Below are 10,990 nucleotides of genomic sequence, written 5' to 3'. Positions count from 1 at the left end.
ATCCTTCCTTGTCTTACACTCTCTGAACGTCCAAAAGCCAAGTGGAAATACTACACCCCCTTGAACCTTAAACAAACTGGACATAACCCCAGCACTAGTCAAACATTCTCCTATGATCAAGAGTCCTCTGACCTTACAAGACTTCCGAAACATGACCAGCATAACAGGAAACAACCCTGGCCATAGAGCTGAAGCAGAGAAGTACAGTACTCATTTACCAAGGGAAGTAAGTCCAGAATCACAGCACAATAAACAGGAACCGATCAAAATAAGGGTAACCCACGTGGTCTACTCTACCTCCACCCATCCACTAAGTAAGACGAGCGGTGACCGTCTTACTTAGTGGAGAACTCTGAAGGGAATGGAAGAAGCACAACATTTATTTCCCATAGAGCCACTACAGTATTTGAATCATGTTCCTGTACAGTATAAACAAGTCAGATTATACAGTAACATATCCCGAGACATCACAGGCTAAAAGAACCCGGTGGCCGCCACTTCTACAGCTTCATTATCTTGTGGTTGTTAACATTAAACCCAACAAGGTCTGTCTGGTCACTGTGTTAATGGCACACAAAATGTTTACACGTACACCACTGTGTGAGTGGTACAATCTAACACAACAAGACTTCTCCCTACATCAACATCTAAGCAGACCCAGATCCACTGTCTACCCAACACTTGTTTCACTTCTACATCTCCTTGTTTCTGTATTTCATTCTCTAACCCGAGCAAGTGTGGAAAATGACCACAAAACAATACTGCTGATGATTCTCTTCTATTCCTTCTAAACTCTGTACTACTCTCAAGGATGTCATATATAATTCACTCCTTTCTCTTACATCCAGGGGTCATAACTCACACCTGTACTGGACAATAATGCTGGTTCACGGACTCCTGCTTGTATTCTCATCTTTGTTACACTTTTCTCTCTCTCTCTCTCAATGCACCTGATAATCTTTCCTCTCACTATCCTTGTGGTTCGACTCATCACACACCACTCCATTTGTTGATGTATCCAGTCCTGTATGACATATATATAACACTGCACTTCTTCCCTTAACACCCATACAAACTAACTGTAAATTCATGTTTCCTTCCTCTACTTATTTTCATCATTTTACTTTTGTTTACACTTGATACCATCTTTCTCCTTGTATAAATTCACTAACATCTGTAAATTGTCTTGAAATACACGAGGAATATCATTAAGAAAGAGCACCTGTCTCACCTCACCGTCCCTTACACCCTCCTCCATACATCCTTGTCTTCACCTACCTATTTTACTTCCTCATCCATGGCAACACTCAACACTTGCTTCACTCTCTAAACTAAAACCGTGGATGACTACCAATAACTTTTCACTTATCCCACAGTTCAATACTTACACATGGCTTTACTATTCTGTCATATCATTTTTCATAACTTTTACAGTACAAATAAATTCTTCCCCTCCACAGATTTTTTTTTTTTTAACAAACACTTGATCTACACACATCTGCACCTCCATCTCAACCCACACTGCTCTTTCCCTAATACAGTACAGTACATTACCCTCTGTTTTGCTGCCATCTTATTCCTCTATAACAACTTCTACAATGTCTTAATTTTCTTCCGAGATACAATACACAATCTCTTCTAAATCCTTCGCTACCTCTTGCCACACATAGCCCGAGCTTACGTCACTATTCCATCTCCTACCCTCAATATTCAATCTCTTATGTCCAAAAGATGATACTTCTCTCCAACTTTCCTATTATATTTAGCAAACTTTTCAAACTATCCTCCCTATCTGGCACCACTTCCTTATTTTCCTGTAACACTATTGACCCTGTCTTTCTTAGCTGCCATTTTCACTTGTTCTCTTGGTTTTGTCACCCTATTCAATTCCCTCCAGGGCAGCAGCTTCTCTTCACATGACAAACTTTCCCCCATTTTCCAGTCATTCTTTCTATTACATTTCCACTAAATTCTCCAACTTTCCTTCTAATCTTTCTCTACATCTTCCTTCTTGTGTCATTCTTTACTTACAACTGACATTCAAAACCCTTCTCTTGTCTACCAACCTTTCATCTCTCTTTGTTTTTCTTGTGTCCACTACACCTCTTCAACTCCTCACCAGATGCCATCATTTACTTTACATGTGGCCACTTCTCTCAGTCGTTTGTTTAATCTTTTCGTTACGTTCTTTTTCCTCACCTCAATTTATTAACACACACAAACATTTACTGTATAATTAGTTACATCAAACAACAATTCATTACTCCAGGTACCCTTTACTACTGCTGTACTGTACACTCACCAAAACTTCTCCAACGCTATAAGCACTGTACAATCTGAAAAATGAACGAAGAATCTGAAACCATTCCCAGATGACAAGCCCCATTCTGCTGATTCACTCATCCATCGTGCCCAGGTGTTGGAGAAGTTTTTGTTGAGTGTGTACTTGGTTCAGTAACTCCACCAGGTCACCATGCCTCCCAATCTCCTTCCCCAACATAAAGTCTCGTTTAATAAAAATATGCTGCCGATGTTCAAATCATATAACGATGCTACCTTAACGATTATTGATTAAAATTCAAAACAATCAAAGAATCAAGTGTAACTACCATCCAGCGGTACAGTGCACTATACAGGTATCATATTAAAACACCACAAACAGTAAAGGCAGAATACTGTATGAATCAAATCTGACCCATGAGGGTGATGCAGCTGACTACTGGGACATGTTTATATTCTAATGACCTCGTGCCATCCTCCCACTGTCCCCACCAATCAGGAATTTACTGTATACTGCTCTTTGACCACCTTGGTCTACGAGGTGAACATAAACCATTAATTATGACAGAGAAAATGAACCCACCAAACCCTATCCTACTGAATGTACAATAACCCCAAGTTAAGTTTGGTTGGTGTACTGTATGTTGCCTTAAATTGTTTATGTTTACAAAACCACAGTGCAGACTTCAAGTACTGTATGACTCTTTTGCTTTATTTTACAAGTTTTCTTCCTTTTTACAGCACATTCTTTTGGCAAGGCAATTATTTTTCCCATAGTACTTATACAAATACTAAAAGTTATTTCCAGGGGTTTTCCTCTTAACAACTGTTCAACACTAAACTGAATATCTACAATACCCAAAAACCATCACATGACCTCACTAACCGAGGCAGCTTCGTTGACTCTACCATGCAAGGTACCTACAGAGGTGCCAGTTAGGGCAACTTCTTAGTTTTCTTAACAAGCTAGTTTTCTCTCAAATCCCAAGTCCTTTTATTATCCATTTAATTAAATAATAGGGGTGCTGGTGGTAGAGTGGTACCGCTCTTGCCCTCGCAAGTGAGATGTCGCGGGTTCGATTCCCGGGCCGGTGGAAGTTGTTTGGACTTGCTTCCTAGCCCCCATTAGTCCCTGTTCACCTAGCAGTAAAGTAGGTACCTGGTGTAAGTCGAAAGTTGCGAATTTGTATTCAGGGACAAGTTGTTGGAGCTTCCAATAACTTGATGACACAAACCATTGACTCTTCAGGCTTCTATGCCCTTGACTCTTCAGGCTTCTACTCCCATTACTCATGAGACATAAGGCAAGCATGAACTTAGCATGCTTCTCTGTTGGGCACTGTAAATGCTTCTGCACTTCACCTTACACAAGGATGTAGGGGAGTGCCCAATAAAAACAAAAAAAAAATTAAATAATAAACAGAAGACTGTACTCAACCCCTACAGAGGCTGACACACACGGTTATATTAATAAGTAAGACGTACCTTTGTGTACATATACACACCTTTAGTCTTTGTTTGACAGAATAATGCTCACTGTCCCTTTACACCTTTTTAATTTACGAGGCCTTAAGTTTGGAATAACTCGGCCATTAACAAACATCATTATTGGGCTGGCAGCACAGTCGTGTGGCAATGCCGTAAGAGGAGCACGTGTATGTGTGGCGTGGGTATACAACTTCCCGCCTCGGTGCATGGATACAGCCTATTGTCACCGAGTGCTGCAGTACCTATACCATACTGTATATTGCACATATTTTGCCCCTTGCATCATGCCACCAAAGTGTCACTTAAGTTTGCCTGGCACCGGATGGATGTGTTTTAAACGTTATGAGAGAAGCGAACAAACACCCGATATTACCCGTGCCCTTGAACTCTACTTTACTGACTCATTCGCGATGGTAGAGAGAAGATGGAGGAGAGTGCCAAGAGTGGAACATTAATCAGTGTATCTAAGGCCGTGTAGCCCCAAAGGTCGATTATGGAACGAACACTGAGCACGTGGATTGAACACCAAACTAATGAAAATGTTCCCGTCAGCATGCTTGTGATACAAACCCAGAGTATTTTATATTTCCTGGGGTGTGTAGTATACTGTAGTAAAATACTGGCATAATAATGGGTACTGTCTTATTAATAACAAAACCTCCTAATCTCCATTATTTACTTTACAGTACTTGATTTATGCATTTTTTTAATAATAATAATTATTATTATTACTATTATTATTATTATTATTATTATTTTATTTTATTATTATTATTATTTATTTATTTATTTATTTATTTATTTTTTTAGGGGCAATAGCCCACCCAGGCACAGGTCACCGACCCACAACAGGGTCTAGGGGGTGAAAAAATTAGAGTAAAAAGAAACTTAAAATAGAACAGAAAAAGATTATATTAATCTACACCACGAAGATGCCAGAACACCAGCTTTTTGAAGCGGGACAGATTGTATGAGTATGGAAACACAGATGGCACAGCATTCCACAGTTTGGCTGTGTGAGGAAAGAAGGATGTACTATAACGGGTTATTCTAGTGTGACCGACATCCACAGAGAAACGGTGGGCACCGCGGGCAAGACGAGTGTTACGAGCCCACGGTCTTGCCGGCGGTACACAGGATGCCAAATCCACCGAACATTGCCCGTTAAAGTACCTGTAAAAGAGAGAGAGTGAAGCAACATTGCGGCGAAAAGAAAGGGAAGAAAGATTATCAACTAAAGGAGGAGAGTTAATAAGACGAAATGCCTTTGATTCCAACCTATCTAACAGTTGGACAGAAGAAGAGCCACCCCAGATATGTGACCATTATCAAGACTGTAACTATCGTGTAAATTTAGAGGCGCCTGTACAGAAAACTGACCACTGCCAGTGAATTTGTGTTTATTTATTCCCCCAAGAGCAGCACATTAATACACTTGACCTTATAGTACAACAACAGTGTACTATCACTCCCCCTTCACACACACACGTTTTCCACCATCATCATAACCACAATATATGAACCAGGGAATTGAATGAACATATGTTTTCACTTACCTCTAACCTCCCATAAAATTCTGGTGTGTCATGACATACCTGCAGGAGTAAGAAAAATATCATTAGAAGCTGCCATAAAACATTATAAGAATGAGGCTTCAATAATGCTAATGATACATGAAGCTTTACTTCTCACATGTTCACCATCACTGCTCTCTGCTTCCTTTCCTTAATCTCAGTTAAATAACAACCCCCCACCACCACTCCAATGCATTCCTACTCCCTTTCACAAGTGGTGCTGCAAGGAGAGTCTGGCCACACCTCACTGGCTGTTCTCACACCCCCCTGCTCAGTGAGGCAGATTACCCCACCACACACCATTGTTAAACTCACCCACCCCCCCCACCTCTAGAGTCAGCAAGTCAAAACTCTTTGAGAGTTGACCCACTGCATAGCAATGGGAATTTGGTACTGTAATGTACTGTACATATGTGGTGTTATCTTGAGTTGTACCAAATACAGAATCTTCTTTAGAATCAAGAGTTCCACACAAAAGTGGATGATGTACATCCTGACGAAGATAAAGTGGTGAACAACTTCTTCCTGGAGGACTGTGTAGATATGGTGTATGTCAAGAGAGGGAAGTAAGAAGCACCAAAGATCAGGAGACTACAAAACACTTCCCAACTAAAATCATTTAAAAACAAAGTTTCGAGGTTCTAACCTTCAACCAGATAAAATTGTAAATTTTTAAGTAAACTGTCTCCAAACACAACACCTGTGGCAAGACAAAGAACGATTTGGACAAAGGATACACACAGCAGAAGCCAATTCCTAAAGGTCACAAAGGAACTAACAGGACTAATTCTACAAAACATCTCATAATCTCAAAAGATTTGGTAAGAAGTGGAGGAAATAAACAAATCCTAAACAAGAACCATTTCTACAGAACTAATTCAACAAAAAGGATTTCTCATTCAACTTCCATTCAAAAGGAAACACTTTGTCCAGGAACAAAACAATCTTTTTTGACAAAGTTCAAGCAATATGCCTGACAGCATGAAAGTGCACTCATCACCTAGAACAATTCTTTAGAGATTGCTCATAATTGAAAATTGAGAAGATCTTAACTCATTATCACAAGCCTCAGCTAATGTACTGTCACCATATAGATCACAATCGTCCCCATAACTCACACCGAGGGGAAAAAAGGGCGACCCACAATTCCTTTAGTTCATACAGTTAATTTAAAATGCTGGAGGACACTTCTATTGCATTAACACCCTGTCGGAGGAGTGAAATCCCCATCCAAATCAAAATTATCCATTCACACTGACAATTACAATAAGGAACTACCCTTCTGACTCTGGATAAAAGTCACTCTAAACTTCTCAATCATATCAGAGTAAAACAAAGCCTACATGAATAATAAGTCATTCCAACTGTAAAAGCAGCATATGTTGACAGGTTGAGCCATCAGTCTCACAATCAGAAAGACTCGCCTCACAAAAGGAGCCATAAATACTAGTTGTTCAACAGTCTTTGCTCACTGTCTTGAAATATTCCTCACTGATGTAAAATAAGAAAGTTTCTAAACAGAAGAACAACTTTCATCGGAGGAAAGCCCACTACCTTATTACCAGTGTCCCTCTGCAAACCTTAATCATTAAAACTCTGTCTAACGTAAATCAAAACTTTTTCTTAACCACCAAAAATCATTCCAAAGCTAATTTCAGCTCAGAAGATAACCTTGAACTGGCCTCGTCAGAAACTTTTCAAAACTTCCATGAAAAGGTAAAGGCCAGCACAGCCTCCATAAAGTCAACAGATACAGAGACTTGACCTCATCTATTGGATCTGTGTCACTCAAACTTTATGCTTAGGAATGGATACATTCATCCACTCAAGATGTCAACTTCCCAACTCCTACACAGATGCAGCACCCTAGGAACACAGAAAAGTCTCAAAACAAAAACCCTATACTGTACAGTACTGTATTCTGACTGTTGTATAACCTGTTTATATAATACTTCCTCTACAAAGTTGTAAAGGGATTCAGATTCGTCTTCATCTGGAATCTTATGATGGCACAGAGTACAGTACCCATTTCCCACTCAATCACTCCACAACCCTTGGAAAATTACACAACCTCTGATATAAATAAAAGCAACCTGTAGCAACCTGTATCACAATTATTTTTTTATACTACAGAAGTAATGGAGTAGTTAGAGCACAGTATTAACACACTACTACAGGCCAAGTGTCGCGTGAGTTTGAGGAGTAAGTTATAAGGTGATTGTAAGATAATAATAATCACACGCTAAAGGCTTATTAGTAAACTCAATAACAAAGTGTGGTAAACATAATGCTGGTAGTAGTGAAAAAAAAGTCATTACTTCAGCATATTTTCATTACCTTGGAAAAATTACTAATACAGTAAGTCCTTGTTTAACGCTGCCCCCGATAATGTTGTTTCGCTATAACGTCGCTACTCTTTAGATGCCAATAATTCAGTTAACGTCCCGACGACTCAATATAACGTCGTTTTTAGCGTCGTCGCGGACTACTTTTTACGGTGCATCACTCTCTCTCGTTTTGCCGCGCTACGCTCTCTCGTCTTGCCTCGCTACCTCTCACTCGCTGAAAGTCACAGCGTCCCCAAGCTTCGTCGGTCTTTGTTAGGCTTCCACAGCGTTCGTGCATGTTTAAGTGTTTTTGCTTTTAATACTGTATGTACTGTACTCTAACAATTCAAAATGGTTTCCAAGTGCCCATCAAGTGCTACCAATGCTAGTGTTGTGAAGAAGCAATGCAAGACCGTTAGCCTTGCTACGAAAATGGAGGTTTTAAACCGGGAGGAGGAGCCACCCGCCGGGTCTCAGTGACTCGCCACTCTCCTCCTCCGCTCCACTACCCACCACACACTCCCTCCGCCCATCAGTGAGTACATTATAAAATGATTTAGTTCTATATATATAAACTATTTTCTATAGAAATGTCATTGAATTTCTGTATATGAAATGTATTTCATGGGGCCAAGGGAGGTCGGGGAACATAACTCCCGTATTTTATCTATTTCTTATGGGGAAAATTTATTCCGTTCACGTTATTTCCGTTAATGTTGCGGTTTTCGGGAATGGAACCGAGACGTTAAGCTAGGACTTACTGTACTGTATGAGAAAAACTGTAACCTTAGGGTTTTCATTTGTAAATCAGAGCACTGGGAATTTCTTTTCTGTAACTTCTTGTAAACTGAAGCTTTGTATATGATGGACTGCCTGTACATTCAGATAATCCTCAATGTGAAGTATCAAGAGACCAGCAACAACTGGGGGGCAACCTGCACCTTAGTTACCTTGAATGAATAAAACAAAAATTGTCCTTACTGTACTGTGTTCCATCCTCTGTATGCCTAACCTCATCTCAGCTCTAAATTCTACCCTCAAAAAAATAAATAAATATTCTTACCTTAAGCACAGTGTGACTGAGATCCTCTGGAGGCATGGTGGTTAGAGTGGTGGTTACAGTGGAGGAGGCGGTGCCATTGGTGGAGTCACCGTGGTTGTTCTTCTCGGGGGGAGGATCTAAAATACTCTTCCTTTCCAAACGAATCCGTTTACAGGGTGGCAAGGGAGGGGGTGGGGAAGGGGTGCGTTCGGGTGCTTCTGGGCGGGGTGGCCTCTCACTAGCTTGAGATACCACTGTGAGGGGAAGAGGTCCTTGGGGCAAGCCCGTGGCACTACAGCTGGTGCTGTTACTACTACTGCTGCTGCTGCTTGGAGGGCCACCAGTCACCCCTTGAGATGGTGTTGGGTGGGTACCGCCTGCCAAGGAAAGGGGAGGAGGCACCAAGTGGGGTGGCAAATGGTGTGGCGTAGTGAGGGGGTTCCCTTGTTTGTCTGTGTGGTGCGGTAAAAGCTGGGGCACAAGAGGTCGCTCTAGAATGGAAGGTGCACCTATTCCACCCATTGCTATATTTCCTAGCCCACTTAATGATGACTTCAAGGCTGACAGTGGAGATATGCTGTTCAATCCTCCCTAGAAAAAGAAGAAAACACACAGTTAAAAAAGTTCCAATGACTGCATAAACTACTACACAATGTCTCTAAATATCAAACCGGAAATGTCAAATCTTCATAGTAAGCATTTTTTTTAATGGAAATCTGTAATGGAAAAAATTCAGAAAAGTTACAAAAGAACATAAATAAGACTAAATGGAAACAAACAATAAAGTACAAAGCTAAAAGAGGCAGAGCAACAGACTCTGTGATCTGGAACAAGAGACTGAAGGAACTGTCAGTCTATATTCCAACATTATATTTTCCACTGAATGAAAAACATGCATCTAAGACTTTAACAGCATTAATGACTCACAGTACCTCAAGCAGCCTACTGAGTCCACCACAAGATACCAGTACAGGCTGTGTAACCTCCCTCCCATGGCCACTTGTCAGCCGACCACCAGCAACCACCACCACCACCACCAGCACTAGCGACCACCACCACCAGCGACCACCACTACCAGCGACCACCACCACCACCAGCGACCACCACTACCAGCGACCACCACCACCACCAGCGACCACCACTACCAGCGACCACCACCACCACCAGCGACCACCACTACCAGCGACCACCACCACCAGTGACCATCAACAACTACCATGACCACTACCAACAACTACTCAACACATCTTATGATATTAAAACAACACTGTACATAAAAGAACTATTATATAACCTACATTAATGAAAGACTCTCAAAAGTGTACAGCATCCTCCCCACAGCTCATCGTCAACAACATTAAATAATATTTAGTTTCAAATATAAATTTATTCTCTTTTGCTGTTTCTTGATATGAGGTGTACAGTGAAGTGCAATACAGTACAGTACAGTACTTGGCAAAGCATTAGTGGGTCTTTTTTGTACCCATTATGCACACTTTGGGGGAATTTATTAAGATATACAGGTGTACCCAGAAAACTGAAGTCCCATTAACAGCTGCTTCACATAACTGACGATTACATATAGGGGAAATATCCCGCAAGTTTTGTTGACACCCCGGAGATTCGACGATCGAGAGAGGAGCTGTAGAGCCGTTTTGAATTTGGCGGGCGGTGGCGTGATGCGAATTCTTGCCACGAAAGGGCTCTGTGCAACCCCCTGACTCATTCCTATCATCTTTGCTCTTAGTGTGTTCATCAATCATGACTAAATGCCCCAGTGATAGTTTCTCTTATGCTGGTCAGCTTGATGTGATGTGATAAGAGTGGTGACGGACCAGCAAAGACCGGTAGAGACTTGAACTTGTCACCCGAGACAGTCTCTACCAGTCTCAACTTATGCTTTACATTACTTATTTAAGACTCCTTATGCTTGGTTTATACGTTTCCTTTATGTTTTGCTAGACAGTGTGCAGTACAGAACTGTATCAAGGGAGTCTTTGGTGGGTGGCCGGTCACTAACACCCTGAATTTGTTATGTTCTTATGGCATTACTTGCTTCAATAACTGTTGATTCACTAACCAACGACTTTTCCTGGTCCCTATATGTGTAGGTTACATGGAGAATCCCGTACAGTAAAGGCCCCAATACCGGACTAATTAACACACAGGACGTCGTTACTCACACGCAATCTGTTATTGAGACGTCCAGATCAACTAAAAGACTACACTAACACCCGACTGGCTTATTGAAACTCTTACCAAATAAGTTCAATTAAAAA

At 41.0% G+C, this 10,990-nt stretch overlaps 1 protein-coding gene across 1 annotated transcript in view; it reads right to left on the bottom strand.

The window, feature by feature from the left end:
• LOC121864496 (broad-complex core protein-like) overlaps positions 1-10,990 on the bottom strand; it is a 162,046-nt gene that overhangs the window by 125,221 nt on the left and 25,835 nt on the right. The window contains exon 4 of the mRNA XM_042363531.1: positions 8,733-9,302. Coding sequence (XP_042219465.1) covers positions 8,733-9,302 — 570 coding nt within the window. The remainder of the gene's footprint in view (positions 1-8,732; positions 9,303-10,990) is intronic.

The sequence above is a fragment of the Homarus americanus genome, unplaced genomic scaffold (assembly GCF_018991925.1).
Source record: "Homarus americanus isolate GMGI-L3 unplaced genomic scaffold, GMGI_Hamer_2.0 scaffold25860, whole genome shotgun sequence".
Classification (NCBI taxonomy): Eukaryota; Metazoa; Arthropoda; class Malacostraca; order Decapoda; family Nephropidae; genus Homarus; species Homarus americanus.
This window is presented reverse-complemented; position numbering and strand designations above follow the sequence as displayed.